At 38.5% G+C, this 23,802-nt stretch overlaps 1 protein-coding gene across 7 annotated transcripts in view; it reads right to left on the bottom strand.

Annotated features, from left to right (window-relative positions):
- The window catches only part of akap9 (A-kinase anchoring protein 9), an 82,544-nt gene that overhangs the window by 48,847 nt on the left and 9,895 nt on the right, over window positions 1–23,802 (bottom strand). For 5 of the 7 annotated variants that reach the window (XM_088600556.1, XM_088600553.1, XM_088600557.1 and 2 more), the window contains exons 2-8: window positions 19,049–19,252; window positions 11,153–11,197; window positions 9,139–9,195; window positions 8,525–8,695; window positions 6,695–6,850; window positions 4,903–5,100; window positions 1,712–4,354 (exon numbers count right to left, since the gene is read on the bottom strand). In XM_088600556.1, coding sequence (XP_088456682.1) covers window positions 1,712–4,354; window positions 4,903–5,100; window positions 6,695–6,850; window positions 8,525–8,695; window positions 9,139–9,195; window positions 11,153–11,197; window positions 19,049–19,252 — 3,474 coding nt within the window. Of the gene's footprint in view, window positions 1–1,711; window positions 4,355–4,902; window positions 5,101–6,694; window positions 6,851–8,524; window positions 8,696–9,138; window positions 9,196–11,152; window positions 11,198–19,048; window positions 19,253–19,670; window positions 19,764–23,802 lie in introns of those variants that run through there. The other 2 variants (XM_088600552.1, XM_088600554.1) reach the window with 2 other exon arrangements.

Genomic DNA, 23,802 nt, shown 5'->3' on the forward strand with positions numbered 1-23,802 from the left:
TTAGTATGGCACTGGTATGTTCTAATGAAGCTGCTAAATACACAAGTGTTCTATTGTATGTAAATGCAGCAGTTACACAATGTTATTGTAATAATCCAATTATAATGTTATTTTATTTTGAATGACTACATGATCTATATGGCATAATCTACCAAGATGCCAAGAAGATGCCTATTTTGGTGCCAAATGCCAGCTATGCAAGCTAACATGAACAGGCAGTTGACAAAATATTCTGAAATTAATCATTGCACGCTACAGAACAGAAGTGACTGGGATTTTCCATGCAAGTCATTGTTAAAGAGGTAAAATGTCTTCAACAAAGAAGAAACACAAGAACCACCCTTCTAAAATTTAGATTAAGACACTGATATTCACTAATGTCCTGGAATATCAAAAGTCCTCAATAAGTAACAATCTGGAAAAAGTGGTAATAAAGACCAAATAAGTGGACAATTAAGTCGCTTAATTCATGTCATTGAGAATCCAGGGGGGAATGACAAGACGACACCGCAGGCCTCCTGATACAGGAGCAAATACCAGTGGAATAAGACATCAACCGACAGCTCTAATTTCCGAGTACTTTGCAATTCTTCCCAAACTTTGTTGTTCGCTTTTGATTCAACACTTCAACCCCACGTTCAGTTAATATGGCAGCACTACAGTGCATCTACAGCTATCTATTAATTCCATATTCATTACATTAAGATGTATCATCACGTAGAGGAGGGGGTCTGTAACAATTAAAATAGTTCGTAACAATAAGCAATAATTAGAACATTTTCAAAGAAACATTCCTCAAATAATGAATGATGAAACTATAGTGAGAGGCATTTGCCGCTTTGCAGTACTTGTTAATAATTTCAAAAGAAAAAATAGGAAAATTAAAATTCCTATTCAGGTTTTATGATTAACAACAAGTTACTTGTAGAACTTGTGTAACAAAATCCTCACAAAATAGAGAAATCGTATTCTGTATATTAAAGTAAATGAAATCAAACTCCCTAGAACAACATATCCTATTCCCTGAGGCACACACTAATGCAGTAGTGAAGATTACCTTCAGGACACAATGCCATCACAAGCTGACAGCTATTATCAATTTCTGAATCCAGTTTTTTGCTTAGGGTGCTTAAGTGAAGGTCAAACACTTCAATGTATCGTCTCCACACCAAAGGCTCTGAGTTTCCAGGCAATTTGTAATTAAATTTCTGTCAATTGCTGACAGCAGAAACCATTCAGACTGCAGCGAACAGCCTTCAGATTGTACTTACAGGCAGATGTGTCAAAATAAACAAAGACACATTTGCAAAAATAACCAAACAGCAACTTGTTCATTAAACTACCCTTCACAATCAAATGTATGCCTACCAGCAATACAGAAACAGGCATTCTATGCTTATAATAGTTTTTTATATGCAATAAAATATCTATAAAACCCTGTATCAATAAGTCCATGACATTATTCTTCATTTTTATTTATCAAAAACATACGTTCATTCCTCAAAGATTCAATTATACAGGAACATGAGGAAAAACATACAGCAAACAATACATTTTTGTATTGCACTTTGAGGAAAAAAATACTGAATATAATCCGAACTACATCTTTAACAGTATTTAAAGTGAATTTATTGTGAGGGTGTTCCGCAGGCTTCTTTCCGAGATTGTGTATCTTTCTACCACCATGAAATACACAGGCCAGATCGCTTACCTGTTTTAAGGTGCTGCCTGCCACTTTCTCTTCATCGCGCTTTCCCGGGCACGTCTCTCCTTCACCGCCTGAGAGCTGCCGTGTCCTCAGCCTCTCATTCAAAGCGACTATCTCTTGCTCTGCAGCAGTCAGTGCCCTTTCTTTCTCCTCGAGTTTCTTGTGCAGGGATTCTTCCTGCAGGGCTTTCTGCTGCACCAGCTCGGCCAAGCCCAGCTGCTTAGCCCTTAACGCGTCCAGCTGCTGCTGCAGTTGGTCCCTGTCTGCCCGGAGAGCAGCAGCCACGGGGGTCTCAGCAACAGGTTTACCCCTCAGCTCCTGGAGCTCGGCTGAGAGCGTCTCATTCTCATGCGCAAGGGCACTCTGCTGTTCCTGAATATGGTCACGCTCGAGCACTGTAGTCTGCAGAGAGGACTGTAATGCTATCACCTTCTTCTCGAATGCTTCTATTTGGTGAAGATGATCGTCATGTGTGCACAACTCCCTCCCAGTGGCCTGATCAGTTGTGACTGCAGTTGTCTGAACAATTTCCCACGTCTGTTGTTCCTGTCGCTGACCCGCAGTCTTTCCTTGTGCCCCTTGCCCTCTCCTCAAATCTTCATAGCTTGCAAGGATCTGCTTGTTTATATCCGTTACCGACATGAGTTCATCCTTCAGCTGTTCGATTTCATTCTGTTTTAAATTTAATTGCTCTGAAGCTTCAGAAAGTCTCAAGGAGAGCTCCTTTTTTTCCCGCTGAGCAATTTCCAGTTTCTCCATGAGCTCTGTAGTGTCTTTTTCAACAATTTCCCCACCATCAATAAAGTCCTCGGTGTTTCTTACTTGACTGACCTCTACCGTTCCACCCAGCTGCTCTTTGCCGGCCTGCAACAGCTGAACCTGTGACCGTAGATGGTTTAGCTCAGTCTCATGTTCACCTGCTTCCTTGAGGAGTCTGTCCTCTAGTTCTGCTTTTACTTTCACAAGGCAAGTGTATTCATCTTTTAGCTCCTGATAATTTACCTCGAAATTTCTCTCTGCAAAAGAAAATGTATTTGTCTGCCTTTCAATGTTTTCCTTTAGTTCAGTTATCTGTTTGCTTAATTTTTTGTTTTCCAGAGTAAGCGACTCTATTTGCTGATGCATCCTAGAGGGTAAAACTGCAATATCACTGGACAGTGCAGATGAATTGTCTTTAATATCAAAATCCAAATCTACGGATTTCATTTTTTGTCTCATAGCCTCATTGGTTTCCTCAAGATAATTCTTCTCAGATTCTAGCTTTTTTATTTTTTGTCCTAAGGTGACTTCCCTCTCTTTGGTCTCCTTCTCCAACAGCTCATTCTTTTTCGACAACTCGTGTATTTCTCTTTCCAGAGAATACTTTTCCTTCTCTTCTTTTCTCAATTCACAAATCTCTGTTTGAAGCTCTTCCAATTTCAGAGCCATACCTTTGGACATAGGGTCTTCCAATGAGTGATTCAAATCATCTTTCATTTGTGAGATTTCACTTAACAGCGCTTCTCTGTCAGCTGCTAACTTCTCCTTTTCGAGTTTTACCACATGGAGCTGCTCCTCAAAGCTCATCCGCATGCTTTCCAGAACCTGCTTATGTTTTAAAGACATTTCATCTTTGAGGCTTTCAATATTCACCTGGCTCTCTCGCTGTAAGTCTTCTCTCAGCTTGGTGAGCTCCTCTTCATGACTGAACAGTAGCTGAGTCCTCAACCTGTCTAGCTCAGCTTCCTGTGACTCCGCCATTCTGTCCAGAACTGCATCCTTTTCACGTTCTAACATTTCAAGCTTTATCTTGTAATTCGTAATTTCTGATTCATGCTTCGTCTCCAACTCCTTTGTGGCTTCTGCTGCAGCAGTGAGTTGGGTCTGCAGGTCACTAATAGTAGCGTGCAACTGTCCCACTTCACTCAGTTTGTGCTCCTGATCAGATATGCTCTGGGAAGCTCTTTGAACTTTACCCCGTACAAATCTTAGGTCCTGCAAGAGATCTTCTACCTGACTTTGCAAATTTAATTTTTCCTCTGCTACTTGTGTCAGCTCCTGATGTACCTTATCTTTCTGCATCTGTGCCTCTTTCAGCTTTTGTTGCAGCTCAATGATTTTCATATTCAACAGGTTTATCTGCTCTACATCAGCACCATTTTCAGAGGACTGAAGGCTCAACACCTTCAGCTCTGATCTGTGCTGCGCAGTTAGTCTGTTGATTTCCTCCAAGTGCTGCTTACGAAGCTCTTGCTTCATCTGAACAATCTGCTGTCCATACATCTCATCCATTTCTGCTTGAAGTTGATCCATCTTTCTCTCCATGTCCCCCTTCATCCTTTGTACAATTTCACTTTCCGCCTGGTTTCCTCTGTGGTTACGTTTCTGTAATTCTTCCACAGTCCCCATCAGCTGTTTTATTTCATCGGATGACATCTTCTCTCTCTGTTTGGAACTAGTAAGCTCATTTTGAAAGGTTTCTAGTTCTTGTTGTTTCTCCACAAGCTGCTTCATTAAATCCTGCAGCGACTTCTCTGAGATCGACAGCTCGTCCTTTAATCGTGTCACAGTAACTTCATGCTCTGTTATTTGTTTCTGTTGTCCTGCAATTAACTTCTCTTGCTCACGTAATCTCTGTGTAAAGGATTCATCTTGTTTACTTGATAACTGCAATAACAAATCAATATTAAGAGACATGCAGATGCTAACAATTTAAAACCCTTCATACATATGCATACTTCAAAATTACTAATGCAGATAAAATGTAAATTTCACATTGCAATGTCATGCTTTGAAATCTGCTAACAGTGCATTATTTATGTTAGTGAATCAACAATATAATTCATGCTCAAACTGATGTGACAACACACATGCACACTCTACACTTACAGGATATCTTGCAAAATTATGTAGAGATGCAAACTTAAAATTAAAATAAAAATGCATGCCAGACCCCTTCTGATCACTTTGAAGTAAACCTTCAGAAACGGTATTGCTGGAAAGTCAAGCAAAGGTTTGTATGTAAAAAGGTCACAGGGGTGAAAAACATTATTTTTACTTCCATGACCATTGCTGTGTTCTCTGCTCCTATCCGCATTGTTACAACTTTTACAACGACTTCCAGGACCAAAACTTTTCTTTGCAGCTAAAGCTTTAGAAACCATGCGCAGACCTGTCAACGTGCATACTGACATGTGCAATAAATCCACATTTACCATCTCTGTCTCTTTGACTCTTTCCTGCAGCTGGCTGATCTGCATCTGCTGCTCATCGTTCTTCCTCTGACAACCTTTGAGCTGGAGTTCTTTCTCTTCAGTCTGCTGCTGGTACATGAGGATCTGCTGCTTGGCCTGGAGCAGGTCTGCAGCCGTGCTGCTGTGACTGGTGTTTCTCAGAGTCTCACCTGCCTGCAGCTGAACAGGACGGAACCACAGGACCTTCATTAAAACACTCATTCAATGAAACAATGTAGAAAAGCAACTGGAAACATGCTGTATCTTAAGATATGGAATGACAGCTTTCTTTCAGGTGAGTTTTAAATGTTACTTTTTGAAACAATGAGATTAATTTTGGTCTCTACTAAGTTATAAGAAGCCTAAGCAACTACCTAATATCTTAATGAAACATTTGATCACCTTCATATTTGTTTGAAATGTGTTTCTTTTGGACTCTGACCAATCATCCTTTAACAATATCTACCATTGGTCTTCTATGCCCTGCAACAGTGAAGAAACCAGCTGCAGAGCCTCTCATCTTGCTTTGTGCAATCATTATCATTATATGTTCCCTTAAACTGATGAAATGTACATTTATGAAAGCTTCATCTTCATGAAACAAGAAGAGAAAGGGATCTTGAATACAATTTCTAAACAGAAAACAGAAGTTGTACAGTAAATGTGAAAGTATATATTTTATTTGTATATTTTATATTAAAATATAAAATACTTGTGTTCATTCTTATTTGCATTTAAGCACAATTACCTGTAATATAGAGTTTCATACTGGCCTAAGTACAATTTTCATTGGTGATGGTCAAAATGCCTCACTTGGTCTCAATAAAATGTTTGCAATAGGGCTATATACCCTTTGAAAATTGCTTTTTTTTCATGTTAGTTCAATAAGCCATATGTTGCAGATTTGGCTACAATGCAAGTAAAGTGAAAACTCGGAAAAGTGAGCCGTCACTAAAAGATGAGGAGCAGTTATTATTACACAAAGATCTACACACAAGGGAGTCATAACATTGATCTAACTCTGGATAGAACTTCATTCTGTAACGCAAATCTCTGTTCTTGGAATATGACCCAAAAAATACAGTATAGGAAAAAAGATTCTTAGAGGGGCAGAATTCTATTTGCATAATATATTCAAATTGGTCTAGAGAGAAGATCATTTAACCACGAGACGTATGTTTTACAAATATGTGATTTTACATGACTGTATCTGATGAACCCTCTAGAGAGCACCTGTAGGCCTGTGCTTACTGCTTGTGTGTGCCCTGTAATGGACTAGAGGCACATGTGGGCGGGGATCCTGACTTGCGCCACATGCATCTTAGAAAAACTCCCGGTTGCAGCAACGCTTCACAGGAATAGACCGTAAAATAAAATTCTGAGCGGGGGTTTTGAACGTGAATACGTTTACGTAAGACTGAATCGTCATCGGACCACTTCCACCATGATTTCAAAAACAATGATCAGTTCTAGTACTATTCTATTACTATACTACCTAAGCTGACAGGATGGACAAAATCTAAAATAAAATAACACTTTACAAGACAAAGAGAAAGGATTCATGCCAGAATTCTTGATGTTACAGGTCTTATTTCTAACAGCAGAGCCACACCGGAGCCATATTTCAGAGTAACTTTAGGTAATAAACTAGCCACAGTGGGCTCAAGCAGCTGTTCTCTCTCTAGCCATTTGTTATTTTGCTCCCTGCACAGCAGCTGCTTCAGTGTTCACTGAAAGCGGTGTGTGGCGTGAGGCGGACCAGTGGCGCCGTCACCTGCTGGAACTGAATTTGCAGTTTCTGACTCTGATCCGTGAGCTCCAGGAACTCCCTCATGATCTCGTCCTTCTCCTTCCGGGCCTGCTGCAGGTTTGCCGTGAGCTGAGTGATGATCCCATCGCGCTGCTTGATTGCAGCTTCGAACTCCTGGAGCTGGGAAGGAAGAAGCAGCTGAAGTTGTTTCAACCGGCAGTGCTCCATAAAGAAACAGGCATGCGCATCTCCGAATATTATTATTAAGAGACTGCCAGACAGCACAACCTTGTTTACAAAACAGAAGCAGCAGCATGATGGACGCAGGTCTTGGAAAAGTTCAAGTAGGGAGCTGCATCAGTATGCGTTGGCTGCAAAGGAACAGGTAGCGGGTTTATTCCATGCTGAAAAGAAAAGAAAGGAAACAACGTTTCACCCGAAGAAGGCTCCACAGCTGAAACGTTCTGTTTCCTTTTCTGCATGAAATAAACCCACTAGCTGTTCCTTTGCAGGTTTTGGAATACAGCTTTCAGGTCTCTAGTATGGGTGGAGCGTGGGAGCGGAGCTGAGGGCAGAACAGCGGCACCTTGTTGGGGAGGAGCAGGAAGCTCTTGGCGCTCTGTCACTCCTACACCCTCCCAGACATCACAGCTGGGCAGCCACACAATCCGACAATACACCTGGCTGTCACCTGTCCAAGCCATTCCTTACAAAGTGTTTGCAAGGAGGCAAATGCTGAATCAAACACAAACCTTTCTTTGAAACATCTGTATCTCTGTGACTAATACCTCCGAATTACCTGCACTTTCTTGTCTCCCTATCCTGGCTCACTAGTTGACATACCCACCTCATACTGGACCCATGAGGAACCACAGTTATAACCCTGATGCCATAAGATCGAGGCAGTAAGTAAACAAGGCATGTATAATGTTTGTCATATGTTAAAATATATAAGCTTTTACAGAACATCGTTTTTGCTGATTCAGAATGGAGGTTCATCTGTGCATTGCAATACATAGCTGTTTTTTGTTTAGCTCTTAAATTTCTTGTTATTTTGCAGATTGACTTATACAATTCTAATGTTATACAATAATTAGTGCATTTAGAAATGGACACCATGAGCTAATAGATTTAAAAATTGATCAGCTATTTTTTTCACATTTACAAATTCTCCATAGAAAGGTGATGTACAGCACATTTCAAGGGTCCACAACACACTCCATCATCTGTCCTGCACAATGTCAAAAAGAGGGTGCAACAGCAGTTTGTGGATGTGAAGAAACACTTTTACTAACTGCAAAACCCAAGAAAACACTTACTCTACAGTAAACAAATTCTTCAACCTGTGCAACCAAATTGGCAAATGCTATTCAGTGTAAAGGCTATTGGTCAGGATGTATTCCTGAACCTGAGAAGGGAAACTAAATCTTCACACAAATACCAGGATGAGGTCCTATGTAACTTGGTCTTCAATAATTTGAAGAAAAATTCCTATAAACTCAAATGGCAATAATCAAAAGTTCTGAAAACTGAGTTAAATATAAAAACATGGACCCGTCATATTTAATGAAAATAATAAACTGAAATAACTGTGGGAAAATCTTGTGTGAAAACATGCATGATCTCATACGGCATTATTCATCTGCAAAACAAAAGACAGGTGCTGCAGTATTTTAAAAGCTTGTAATCAGTACAGAACAAGTGTTCCTGAGCTTCAGCTTTAATGAAGGTCAGCACTGCAGCACTGCAGCGCCAAACCCCAGACATGTCACTACAGAATGAATCAGCTGCTAGAACCAGAGGAGAGCAATTTCTGATTTCTAATCAATTCAACAGGCAGAAATGGAGAGGTACCTGTTGCAGTCCTTCACTCCCGTAAGCAGCTCTCATTTCCTCCAGCTCCCTGCTCAGCTCTTCAACAGCCTGTTGTTTGGCTGCCAGCTCATCCTCCATAATCTGCAGCCGTGTCTGAGAGCTGTGCGCTTCGTGCTCAGAATGCGATGCAGAGACGTGCACTTCTTCCTCCTGAAGCCATCAGTCATAATTAAGAGCCTTGCTACACTTCACCACATGCGACATAAGAGGACACAGCTCCCAAAATGTCCTTCCAAAAAGCATTGCCCGCAATGTGCAGCAGCTTAGCAACCCCTGCTATGCCAGCCCCTGACTCCCCCCATAAACAATAACTCTGCTTTCAGTGTAATTTACACCTAGAAAATGCCAACAGGCTTTTCCCCACTACGCGTAATGTAAGTATGTTTAAAGTATGAAGGTCTACATTCCCTGGCCTGTAAATCCCAACTGGCCATCGCTACAGAATCCCAGCAACCCAGTTTAAAAGGAATTTGTTAGTGAGGTAAAAAAAAGGTTGACATGCAGTGCACACAGTATGCGCAGCAGAAAACACAAAGCAGGTCTAAGTGAGCGTTATGCTTCTAGCAAGAAGGTGTGTTGCTGTCTTACTGTACCCTGATAAAATCCTTAGATTCCACTGTATTCACTGCGACTTCAAGACACCCATTTACCTGTCAAGTCACAAAACTATTTGTTATTTAACTCTTTGGAATTAATTTGCAATTGTAAGGAAAAGGGACGACTGTATGACTGATAGACTGAACCCAGCCAAGGAAGAAAAAAAACAATGAGCAAAACGCCATCTTTTAGGTGTGTAGTGCACTTGAATATAATCAAGAAAATGTACCAATTTTAAAAGGAAATAACAGAAAAACCAGAACACTGAGAAGGCTGATCTCAAGAATGAGATTTCTAAGAGTAGTGCCTGGCAACAGTATTTAGTCACAAAGGACTGCAGTGTTTTTAGTAACACGGCGCTGCAAATCCCTGTCAAATGGAGAAATAACAGCAGGTATGTCCTTAATTCAGTTCAAACATCAAGGGCAAATGCCAGGCAAAAAACAAGCAATAACAGTTCTGAGGGTTTTAAAGAATTTGTTCTCACCCTCACCTTTTGTTCTCCAGAAACACATTCTAAATTAATATACATCCCCAGCATTAAAGTATTCATGTCTCTTGACTTGATGCCTAGTTGATAGTCCAATATTTTAAATATTCACCAAAAGCACATTTGTTTCATTTTATTCTTTTCAACTGTTTTGTTTTACTCTAATTCTCTGCAAGGCTATTTTTTCTATTTTATATTGCTATGCTAGTCCAACACAGGTTAATAAAGTGTTTTTCTGATTTACTGACAGGATAAAGCATCTTTACAAAAGACTAAGAGTCAAAGTTGCATAAATTTGTTTCTGCCAGGCCTGATCAGCAAAAGAAATTGTACGATAGAGTGAAACTATTTAAGCACAGTGGATTTGCCCTTCCCCAACGTATTGGAAATTACTGTGGGTTCCAGGAAGAAATGGTCACAAACCCTTGGCACTATGCTTTCTGAGTGCAATATACATTCTGCTTGTTCAGTCTGCTCAAGTGTCAGCAAACCCGAGTTAAAAACTGCAGGCAATTCAGAAACTGTAATCAGTTAGCCATACATTTCCAGTATGTAGCATTCAGGTAGTAGCACTGAATTACTGCAATGGGTTACATACACATCTAGAAAAATGCTACAATAATATATATGGTAAATAAACCATATACTGTAACCAATATATGGTTTATTAACATAATTATTCTACTAACAACCAGGAATCTGGTGGTTAACATAGCCATTTTGCCTCGTGGAGCACATGAATGTAGTGTGCACTCCACGGTTGAAACCAGAATAGGAGCATTGCTAGTTTGTGGACTGGACGCAACTGGGCTGGGTCTGGTCAGTACTGGAACGGGAGCCCTCTGACAGTTGCTGCTGTAAAGGAAGTACTGGTGGACCGGTAGGTGGTGCTTCTTCCTCTGGATCAGAATGTCCTAACCAACACTCCACAATGGTGACAGCTCTACATTAAACTGACCACCTGTCTACTTGATCACTAAGGATCTCTTGGCAACGATTGCAAGATTAGAGGTGTAATCTCCAGTGTCCTGGCTAAATTCCACTTTGGGCTTGCACAATCTGTCATGGCTAAACACCACCCTTAATTAATTGGTGAGGTAACTCCTCATGTCTCCATGGGTATATAATGGATGCTGCACTTCAACGGTATGTTAAGTGACCCTCCTCTTATAAATTATGTGAAGCACTTTGGGATCCTTTGGGCTGAAAAGTGCTATACAAATACAATGAATTATCCGTAATTTATAAAACATACAATTCATTGCATCATTAACACATTTATACATGGATATTTGCATTTGTATGATGCAAATAAATGGAAATTAATACCTTCTCATTAAAGAAAGCACATCCATCATCATGATCATGGGTTTGTAATGCAGCATCTACATATACGTATTTAAACTAGGCGACTGTCCCAGAAAAGCCTGAAAAATTAGACTGCACAAGAACAAAAACTAATTTGTAAGTAAAACATTTAAGAAGATTTCTGGGTAGTACTGTACCATTTAAAGTCTTACCTCAGATGTGTAGTCATCTGCTGTGGTGGAGACTTCACTTTCAGGCTGTAATAAAAACAGAAGACACACAGTCACAAGCGCAAGAGACCAAATATAAGTACTGTATATCTTTCACATGGACTTCAAACGGAGCTGTCTGGTTAGTCTTGTGTATTTCTGCATGAAGAACGAACTGTCAAAATCAACCGTCAACAGAACTGGCCTACATAGGGAAGACAAAAAGGCTGTTACTGCAATAATAGCAAGACAATGCTTATGATTCTGGGGAGCTTCTGATTTGGTTTTTAATGAAGTACTACAAAACAGATGGGTGCCATGGTGGTGCAGTGGTGAGCATCACTGCCGCCATTTTCTAATTTGTAAAACACATAAAACTGTACTATATTTAAAGCATTTATCGAAATACACAGTAAATGGTCATTTCTAAAAAGTGTAGTTTTTAATAGAAAGGCATATCACAAGAAATCATTAAAAGCCCATTTCATTGATGGCACTTTTAATAATAATAATAAGAAGAAGAATAAGAATAAGAATAATAATTATAATTGCTTACACTTATATAGCGCTTTTCTGGACACTCCACTCAAAACGCTTTCCACCACCACCAATGTGCAGCATCCATCACACTTTAACACCTAGTTCACATGCGAGTGATTCAAATTTTGTTTCAATTAAGGTTTTTTTTCCACATCAGTTTAGTTTAGGTTTAGCTTGTTTTGCCTCCAAGAGCAGCTTCACAGTCAGCGGGTATTACCCCTATCTTTTCATCTTACTCCGTCTCTGTCGTTGGAAGAGTTGTGTTTGGTGCAGTCCATCCCAACTACGCTGAGATCTTTTTTGAAGCGGTCTTAGTTTGCTTGATTTGCATCGTGATGTGATTACATCAAAGTCAGAAGTTTCTCAACTTTTTTTCCAGACTTCAATCAGCACAGATATCTCAATCAAGCTTTAGCTTCTCCTTCACAAAAGCCAATGAGACCAGAGCAGTTCAAGCCCTATTAAAATGACAAGGCATGTACTCTTTTGGAAGTCTCACCAGTATGAAACTATGCTGATTCACCAAGCATTCAGGGAACTGGGAGCTCAGATGAACTATTTAATTTTTCAAAGTGTGTACAGTATTTACATTTATTGTGGCACCTGTCCAGAAAAAATAAACAGGGCCAACTACACATTTAATGACTACAACAATTATGAAAAAATGTTAAAAAGTAATTAAAGAAACCAACTTGGGCTCCTAAAAATAAAATTTTAAATTACTGTAGGAAAATGCTATTTAAAAAGCAATTTGTAGTGCATTATACAGTAGATCCTCCAAAAATGTTTGCAGGTGAGATGCTATTAATAAATTAAACACTAGAATTGATCATTTTGTATTTTTCAAATTTCTTGTAATGGCTGAACTTTTCAGGCTCAGCTGGCTCTCTTTTTGAAACAGAATTACACAGCTGAAGGCCCTCACATACTATTATGCCCAAATATGCTACCCTAGGCAAACAAAAATACTACTGAATCTAGGACATCTGTTACAGTATCACGTCCAGCAGTATAGCAGGTATGACATTATCCCTACTACTAGAGGAGAAGAAGGAATTTGGAAAAAAAAGTATTGCATAGTTTATGTACAGTATATTTCCTGATATTGATATCTGGTCTACAAACTCTCAAACATGGTATCGCAACTTCTTTGTATGGAATGCCAGTTTGTAATTTTTATGTATTTAAATGCTGTAAAATCTGGAAAGTTATTTTTATTAAGGATTACTTCAAGGCTAAAAATGAACCACATTAATGAATGTGCATGCCCAATGGGGAAAATGGACACCTTCCAGCCGCATTTTGAATTAAGAGAATTATTATTGCCTTACTGATTCATAGTGAAGATCGTACATTTTCTACGTGCAAGCCCAAGATTTCAGGGATGCACCATTTCAGCTCTGATCTTAAGTATCTAATTGAACAAATTATTTGCACAAGAAGTCAAATGACCTGTCATTTTAGGACTTAATTAAAAACTAACCGTGTAATTTCCTAGTCTCTAGCCCTGGAGAAAATAATGATGCAATGCTGCTTAACCTTGTGAAATTATCATTCGGTTTCTATCCATTTCTATATGAGGACCAAATGCTCAGTAATCATTTCCCTTTTAAGAGAAACATCTTTTATATAACAAAGGTACTGTATATTGAAAAAATAAAACTAATCAAAACTCCTGAATGCATTAGTACAGTAGTTAAAAGAAAAGTGAGGCATTTTGACAGCACTGGGTATCTTAATTTGGAACACTAAAATTTTGCAATGTAAAATACTTAAATATGCATTATGAAAAGACTTTATTTTAGAGAAATACTTTACTGCATTCATTTATAAGTGCCCGACAGAGAAGCACTTTAACATGGTTTCCACAGCAACCTTCAGTAGAGAAAGTTACACAGAAAATTGGAACACTACAACAGTAATTGAATCAAAAGCTCAAGCTAATTCCATATTTTATTTAGAAAACATGATCATACAATGTCAGTGATTTAAAAACACTCTGAAAAAAAGATGCATCAGTATTTTTCCCTCTATTATACTCTTTCTTTAAAGACGCAGCAGGACGAGGTCCTGAGATCAATTATCTTCTTGTATCCAGCCAAAAGCTAGAAGATCTGAATGGACCCTTTATTTGGAACCTTTCTTGCTGCACGTTCAGGAGCGTGGTTCGAACAGGGCTTTTCAGAGCCCTAATTGTTGCTACAAAAATGAGGTAGACTGAACAAAAACTGCCTCACTGCAGGTGGATCAACAGCTGCTGCCTGTCAATCTGGTCAAACAAAAGAAGTCACCGCCATTTCTGACAGAACTCGAGTTTTTGGACTTCACAGTCATTTTGGGCTGCTGCCTCTAGGAGCTGTATTTTCTTTTAATGCTTCCTCCCACTCGCCCCAACAAGGACATGGGGTGCTGGGTACACGTTTTCACGTCTCATTACCTAAAAACACCAACATTAATTAAGACTCAGCATATTTACATCTGGCTAGTGGGAACTTATGGATTTTGCTGGGGAAGGGAAGGTGTGTTGATATCTTTCAAAACATTCGCATGAAAGTAGCTACAGTACATCGGGGAAAAGGCAAAGACTAGAGACAATTATAAATATTTATTGTTCCCATTTAGAACAAAAAATGTATCCCAACCGAAACAATCCCAATTTAGAACCAGGTGGGACCTTACTGGGGTGTGTGTTAACCCTAAATTCAAGAACAAGCATTGCTGTTTTTTCCCCATGGAGTAAAAGCTCCTTTTCTTCTTTCCTCTCTTCAAAAGAGAACAAATAACACCCCCCCCCCCTTGAAAGGCATACATACTGTACATCTAATGTAACAAAATACTTAGGCCAACATCTTTCCAATGAAAACATTTTTTTTTAATAACAGCTTTCTCGCTGAATTTATTAAGGATTTATCCATCTTCTTATATACTTATCACAGGGCTGTCAATTGGCCATACAGAAAAAGGTCATCAAAAAAAAAATCTTTGGATTCAACCCATTGAAATAACTTCTTTTTCTGTTTCCGAGGCAACGAATAAATTTGCAGTCACCTCTGGTTGTAAATCAGAAACCGATTCTTTAGGAACACTGAATGAGCAAAAGATTAGGCTCCTTCTTCAGCTACACGTGCCAAAACACTGTACCAAGTTTAATTCGCTCCTTCCTCACATGATACTGGCATCAACCGGATTTCTGTTAAATTATCTGAAACGGTGATTTTGTTCACAACCAAAGCATCAGTTATGTCAAAGCTGATGAAGTGCAATTGCTAGTTGCTGCAAAACATCTTGGGATACACCACCACTAATGCAAAACTGCCTGCAGTGACTTTGCTACCAAGAACCTGTTCTTGTTTAAAACACTAAGTAGGTGACAAGACCTGTTGTGATTGTTTTTGGGCAATAGATAAGGTGATAAAGGCCCAGAAATCCATATCGATCCCCAGTGGAAATTACATTGAGTAACAAAAAAGCTATCAGAATTGACAATACAAAATTACATTTATTTACTGTACAGTAACATGTATTGCAGTCACCTTAACACTTACTGTACAGAACATGGAAAAAAAAGCAAGCATGACAGATGAAATGATCTTGGTTGAATTGGTTTCTTTAATTAAAATGACTATATAAAACTGGAAATTGATGCTGCAAATCAACTAGCTATTACAAAAGGCGGTACCTCTAGAATTCTGTATTTGCATTAATTCCTGTTTATCTTCCTCAAACAATTACAAAAGTAGCCAATGGCAACCGCATATCTTTCATTAGGGGTTTTGGCAGTATTTTTTAGGCAGTACTTGTTCCTTCCTGTTTAATGGGTTTTGATGAGACCTTTGATGTTGTAAAAGCGAGTTGAGTATCTGCGCTTTGCAAATTTCTCAGGACGTTAATATTAATGATAATTGCAATCAACAAACTACCTGTATTGGTGGGAAGGTTATTTTACATAGTCCATGAAAGATATTGTAATGATTCTCCTGCCAAGCTATGTCATCAGCTATCGCAGCATCATCAATATCGTCTTCCACAAAATGACTTGGTGGTGTGTGTTTGTGAGATGAAAAGCAATAAAAAAAGAAAAAAAAACAGAAACACAAGGCATTCTATATAAGGAAATCACAGAAAAAGAATAAAGTAAAACTAAAAATGCAGTTAACTTATAATGCATTCTAGATCATTCGAGAGCAGATACCATCTTCTAATGCTGGTGAACTGTAATTTAACCTGGCAGCTGACCACTCAAGATGAACTACATCTCTAAACACAATCATTAATCATCAATGATACAGGAAGTCGCTCTAACAAGTTCAACACAGAGTTTAAGGATAACCTTCTTTGTGGCTATTAAACCTCACAATACAATTTTACACTGCTTTAAACAACTCATTAAATCATCATTTTGTAGAAATAAAAAAAGGGATCAGGCCTGACTCCAGATTCAAACAAAACATAGCAGACTACCTACTTGTTTCCAAACTCTGCATAAATATTGTACGAGAAGTTCAAGATGGTTATGATACAAAACTGTCTATAAGCGACTGAATTAAAACATGAATACAGTATATCATCTTGTTAATACAAAATGTAAAAATGTCAATAATCTGACATTGTTTTATTCCTGGCACACTAAGGAAAACTCGAGTAAAATGAATTTAAAGGAAATTCATGCAAAAATACAATGTCAGGTGTTTGCACTTTTTAGTAATGGAAAAATGCAAATATGCCACCACCCAGAAATAAAGCTTTCTTGCTATTACAGTATCTGCGATTCCTGTGTTGAGAAACCTTTGAGAAGAACTGAAGGACCTCATATGAAATCTTTCCATGTTTGATTCCTGACCCCCGGGGACTGTCAAATACAAAACAGGTAAAGACAGTTAATGCTCTTCGGTCTAGACAAAGGCGATTAAGAGCAGATGTGATCCAAGTACAGTATATAAGATCTTAAGGGGTATAGATGGAGTTAACCCAGTGGACTATTTTATGCTCAGTACCTAAACAAGGACACAGGGTCACAATTGGTAACTAAGAAGGAATTTATTTAGAATAGAGAACAGGGGTGTCTTTATTTGGAACAGGTTCCTTAGCAAGGCACCTTTAGTCCACCGCTGGACAAAACGTTTGTTTCACTTAGTGAAGACCAAACAACTGAACTCTCTTTTGCAACCTTATGTTCTAAAATGTAGCATTTTGATAAACTGTTGACATAGTGGAGAGAGAAAGAGACCATCACTCTATAGTCCCCACCTTGCAATTCATAATTACTACCTATAAAGTAGACATTCTGTCATGAAGGAAGAAAATCGTATTTAATAATTAACACAACCCCATGCCAGCCCAGAAGCCCATACAAGCATGGTTTGTATTTCTATAAGCAGATCTTCTGCATTAGAAGGCTGACAGGTGTGATGTGCTATACACACACAAAGAGGATCTCAGCATAATCACCAACAGTCCTGCCAGCCATTATTTTATCACATGCTGCACTTCAAGGTTTAAGTAGTACAGCTGTGCTGTTTGCTTAGTTTTCAGGCACACAATACACAACGCACTAATTCACAACCCCATATACTGCAGAGGCAATGAAAGCAAACAAAATGGGCATGGTTAAAAAACATTTACATTATTTCAATAATTACTACTCTTAATACAAGACTACACACTTTTACATAAAAAAGTTGGGGCGGAGCAGTGGCTCTGTGGCTAAGGATCTGTGCCTGTGGCTAGAAGGTTGCTGGTTCAAATCCCGCAGCCGGCAGAGGAATCCTACTCCGTTGGGCTCCTGAGCAAGGCCCTGAACCCCAACTGCTCCAGGGGCGCCATACAATGGCTGACCCTGCGCTCTGACCCCAAGCTCTCTCCCTGTCTGTGTGTCTCATGGAGAGCAAGCTGGGGTATGCGAAAAGTTAATTCCTAATGCAAGAAATTGTAAAGGGTTAAGTAAAGTGATGTTATTATTATTAACTGCATGATTTATAAATTTAATAGCTATAACTAAAACATGGGCCCATCTATGCAATCCATCCACTCGACTAATATATATAGATATGACAAAATCAAGTGTTATAATACTTTATAATCATCAATTGAATGATAGCCTTTATTAATCTTTTCTAGCTTTATAATAACTTTGTTAATAATTCAGCCTAAGAACAACCCAATCTGTTATTTAGTAATATTTCATTCACATTGATCACAATAACTCAGAGTAAACAATATTGACTGCTCCTCTCTAAAGTGCTGTGGTACCTAATCCTCCACAATTACCAACCAAATTTAATTAACTTGTCAGGTGTTCCTTGTAATTATCATTATTTGTTCCAATGTACACATTCATAAAGTTTAACTTGGTTTTGTACAGCACTACAAAATACAGATCAAGATGATGTTATCATAAAACTAAATAGCTCACATTTCACAAGAAAACTACCACAGAATTGTATTTCTGCACAAAGAAGAAAATACTAAGTGAAAACAACCTAAGAATGTAATGGCAAATGCAAAATGCAAAAACTGCAAAGATATTTGCACAGGAGTCTATGTATGTACTGTAGCATAAAAATGGCTTTTAACTTTTTTTTAAATTCTTTTGGAAATCTAAAAAAATATTTTCATTTTCATGATTTTGTACAATTGTCCCTTTTTAGAGAGTGAAGTGGTATAAATAATGAAGATTCAGAACAATACTATTCCAGAGAAGAAAAATTAAAGGAGTTTATCAGCTCCTGCTACATCTGTTCTTCTGTCCACTAATGTACTAATCAAGGTTTCATTTTAAAGCTTGCACTTCCATGCCAACTATAGACTTACAAAATATGTGCCACTGAAAACATTTAAGGGTCTAAGATAGCAGCTTGTTCATTTCACTCCAGCCACTGAACAAAAAAAGGCAACCTGGTTTAACAAAATGGACAGGGGACATTTTAAAAAGTAGAAAAATGCATTCATAGGCATGCATGCCACTATCTGTAATAATGTACAATCAAAATGTAAATGTTCACGATTATGAAAACATAATAATAATTAATATCATAATAGTGAAGTATCATTATAAGGTAGCTGTCACATATAAAGCATTTTTATACTCAGAGCAAAAATATGATATACAATTCTCTTTCATTTCAGAGACAGGATTTTATGTTTGTAGTGAATGTTTATAAGTGACTCCTTGGCTCATCAACATTGAAGCATGAACCAGAGAAAGGTTAGAGGCTTAGAACGAGAGAGTCAGCCTTAAACACAACTAGAGAAAAATGCAAAGGAAACAACTTCGTGTGTTTGTGGAAGCCGGCGCAATCAGCGAAATCGGGGAGGCCCTGCGACGACACCTCGTGGCGAGGGCGGAAGGGCGCAGCGTACCTCTATAGTGTAGGTCTGGTCCTGCCGGATGGTGTCTCCGCTCCGCAGGCTGCGGGATACTGTCGGGTCAGCCGAGTGAGCGCCCGCTTCTCCGAGCTCCTCCGCCCGGGACGGCTCGCCGTCCTTCGCCCCGGCCGGTCTCTTCTTCTTCTTCGTTTTCTTCTGCCCGTCCGCCTGCGCCTTCCTCTGCCTGTATTCGGCCAGCTGCAAAACACACAGGTGCGTCAGCAGCTTGCGGCGCCTGCTTCTTCAGGTGCGGGGGAGAAAAAGACACAGATCTGCCTTTTCCCGATCATCCCAAAGGGAAAACTTCCTCAAGCCCTGTAAGCCAGGAGATGGATCCAGGAGCGAGCTGCCGCCTTGAAATCCGTCTGCACCTCTACAAAATACATTTCAGAAAGACTGATATAGTTTTTGATTGCTGTTAAAAAAATGTCGGTAACCGACATTAGATTTGTAACACATTGTTATTTAAATGTTCTTAACCATAACCTTAAATTAAAAACTACAAAGCATGTTAAGAAGACTGTACTAAATGTAACTATAAAAACTGTAAGAGCATCTCTTATAGAAAATTCAAATTAGAATTAGAATCTAAGGTCAGTTATAAATAAATACCTACCGTTATGCTGCATAATTTAGCAAAATTGATACGAAACATTGTAATCTAGTATCGTCTCCAACAAATAAGACCCTCACTGTGGCTGCCTTCATTTCTCCCTTCTCTTGTGATGAGCACTAATCTCTTAAACACCACTAAAAGGATTAAATTTTTAAAAGTTTTAGGTTTAGAAACAGCCACTTACTGCAGTGCACAGCAACATACTGTATTGAACTTGTCTGAATTCCTCACCATATTTGAAAAACACCCTACTAGCTTAATATACCACAAATATCTTTTTGTCAGGTCTACAATACTTGTTCCAATACTCTAAGATAAACTGTGAACATAAGTATAAATAACGTATTTTCCTTATTACTGATGACAGAACGATTATCCTTTGTAAAAATGTTGTTACAGTACATCTTTCTACAAGGAAAATTCAACAGATCAGTACATCATGCATGATTGTTTTGCATTACCCTTGTCATTAGGACCAACAAAAAAACAAGATAAATCCAGCTCTGTTGGAAAAACACTGACCTTCGGGTATAAACTTTAATGAAAGTGTTTAGGCTTTTAAGCATCTTTGCCACTTTTTCAACATCCATTTAATTGAATTTGATCACGTAGGCTGGAATCAGCCCCACGCTTTTCCTAATCCTGACACACTGAGCTGCTTAAGAGACTCTGCATGATCAGAGCTGGGATCTTCTCCTCTGGTATAGACAAGACCACAGTAAGCAGCTTCAAAAGGAGGGACAATCTGACACAGTTTTGCCACAATACACGGTATCTCACATACAGTAGCATGGATCTAAACCTTTAAATATTCAAAAAGGCAGCTGGTGATAAAACCAAATTAATATTTAGGAACAAATATAAAAAGTAGAAAAGGGAACAACCTGAAAAAGACTCATCAGCAAATGATGAGCCAATGATTCTTCTTCTCGTTACTTTTCACAGTGAAATTAACCTTTACTGGTTCCTTTGCAGCCAACGCACACTGACAGAGCTCTCCACTTGATCAAATTCACATTTATACTGCTATGGGCGTGTGCTCTCTGCAGTGTAAAATCATCTTCTTATCACTGTTATGGTTGTACAGATGCCATTGATCACACTATTTGGGATTTCATCGCTGTAGAATCTACTTAAGTTACCTACTGTAGTTCAAGAAATATCGGACACTTTGAGTGCCGAATGAAAGGGCAGATCCTATTGGTACAGAGCACACACAATTATGGAGGGGGTTAAAGAGCCAGAAGATAAGAGACAGATATGAAAGCCTCCAGCATTCGTGCTGCTGAAGAACACTGGCCAAGACAGCGACCCTGGGGAAGAATCATTACAGACAGGAGGTGGCTAGACCAAGAACACAATTACACTCGCAGACAAATCTTTCCATCAGTGCTATATTATACTGCTGCTCCGTGGAGGGAAAGACTGTCTAGTTCCCGTAAGAAACTGCAGTCTGCATCTGCACACTGAGGATTAGAAAAGAAAGAGAACAGTCCCTGTAATCACCAACACAATTTTAGTGGCTCCCACTGCAATGATTATGATGCTTTTCATCATGAAACACTATTTGTGCTGTTCTTCTTTTCATATAGGTGAAGTATACACCCTGCAGCTGATAAACAGGACTGATTTTTCCCATAACAAGCTGTTAGTTGTATTCACTAGTTGTAGAAAGCACCTAAAAGCGTAGACTAAGATAAAGATGTTCATTCACAGACAAGAAATATGTAATTAACTAAGAAAATATATTTCATAAGTATGTTGTACAGTACATTTATATTAATTAATTTAAAACCAATCATCTGAAATACTGATTACAAAAGTGTCAGACTTTTATACCTCAACCAGCACTTGGTACTTTGCCAGGATGTTCATTTTAATCCAAGATGAAGAATTTTTGGTCCCAAAAAGCTTGTCTTAGACTGACCATGCTTCATTTTCATAAAGGGAAATTCCTTCTCCGCAAGGCAGTCATTCTCGTCTTCTGTATTTGTAACATGTTCCTCCTAAGGACTCTTATATTAAAGGACTGTGCTATTCAGGGTGTCCTGAGGAAACAGACGTACGTGCATGTGTACATACAGTATACTTATACTAGGCAGTCCTCCAAACCAAGGATTATCAATTACCTCACACAGCTACATTTTCCTTGTCCCAGAAAAGTTCTCATCAATTATTTATGGCACCTAGGATTCTCTCGAAGGGAAAAAAATTGCATTAAAAGAAAAAAAAAAGCATTTTGATGAGGCACAGGGATGGGGCATTTCGACATTATTGCCTCAGTGTTACTACCTCGTGTCATTTACTAATTGTGTGTGCAAATACAAAGATGTTCAACACAAAAAACGTCTGAGCCACAGAAAGATGCCTGGACCTGGTTCTACAGAACTACTGACAATACTCTTTCCACACGAAGGTTACAGCCTCTAAAAATGACACTTTGTTTTATTCAAGTCTGCGTGTGGACTCAGGTGTCTCCAACACAAACCTATTAATTCACAAGTCCCTACCAGGCACTCAAAGCATAGCTACAATAGTGAACACAGCCTCACACGCCACCAAGTTCATAAGCACTTTAATAACACTTCAAGATTTATTACTTTGTACTGCTGGAATGGAGGATGGAAACCATGTCAAGAAGTAATTGGAATAATAAAGAAAAATCCAACTGCACAACCAAAAAATAGATCTAAAGAATGAGAATCAATCCCATTTCATTAAACATAAATGTTACCTTAAGTGAATTTTACCAAAAGAGTTGCTGAAGTAAACGTCAGTGTACATTTAATTCATGAGTGTGAAACTGTCAGTTTTTCAGCTTGCCAATTATTTTTTATTTTACATAGAAAAACACATACAGTACAGCACATCAGGTTCAATTACATGTATCATTATTGCACAGCCATCAAGGCATAAAACACGTACGTGTTAACATAAGGTATAATTTTAAAATGCAAACCTGCTAGCCACTCTTAACCTAGTCCATGTTAGCAAAGAGTTCCCACTGTTAATAAGGTGAGTGCAGCTATTAAAAACAGAACTCCACTTAATTGCAGTTGATCTCACCACTGATGCTACTGATGACTGCCATAGTATGTGGAGACGTCACAGGTTTAATCTCTATTAATTCCCAAAACACTTTCTTAGTTTCCTAAAGTGAACTTCGAAGCTTTGCAATCTTCACTATTACACAACCAAACGAAGATGTGGAGTGATTCGCCATTCAGTGCTTTAAACCGTCCTACATTTAGTCACATGCAAAAGGCAGGTTAAGAATATATTTTGCTCCCTCAAAGATTTTGCATACCGTAGTAATCGGATAAAATGCTGTAAACCAGACATGATAGCTCCCTGTCACTGAAAGAAAACCCCACCTTAGCATGGAATACAAGCTTGGAGAAATCTGCGACAGTAGAGTATTCCAGAGCACCAGAAATCCATTATTCCACCTTTCCACACGAAGGTGAAGGTGAATTCTTCCATCACTTCAGGTGATGGTGACATTCCAGATCTGTTATTAGGCAAAGCAAAAACGCCCTTTCCTTCAAGCCATTTTTGTGAGAACTGAGCTTTATCATGTTACTTAGGAAAACAGCGAGAGAAAAAAAGCCACTAAAATAGGTGCCCAGAAACACTGTTCTGAAATATTTGTGTCTAAATATGTTATTCCTGTCTAATGCTCCAATTTCGGCCAAGAATAAAATGCAATTTGTCACCCTTTGATTATCCTATGTTTAATACAATTGGAAGACACAAGAACATTCAAAACCTAAAAAACACAGAACCACCAAAATGAAATGAAGCAAGTGCGAGAACAATAGCAATTCTTAAATGGACTACAAAAAAACACATCATTTATACGTCATTATGTACAGCATTCTTAAACATTATTTTTTTATATTTGAGAAAGTAATTTTAAAGTATGTTTTATTTTTAATGCCTTCCATTGCCTGAAGTAACTCATGATTCATTTTTACATAATGATGTTTCATAGGCAGCTCAAACATTTTTTATTGAAGTACCAGTATTTTTATACTTCACTTGACAATTATCTTCACCACATCGTTATTGATTGTAAATTAATAGTTAACATATGTAGTTGCACAAATTTTTAGAAGCATGTATAGCATCT

Source organism: Lepisosteus platostomus, chromosome 12, assembly GCF_059453375.1.
Source record: "Lepisosteus platostomus isolate fLepPlt1 chromosome 12, fLepPlt1.hap1, whole genome shotgun sequence".
NCBI lineage: Eukaryota > Metazoa > Chordata > Actinopteri > Semionotiformes > Lepisosteidae > Lepisosteus > Lepisosteus platostomus.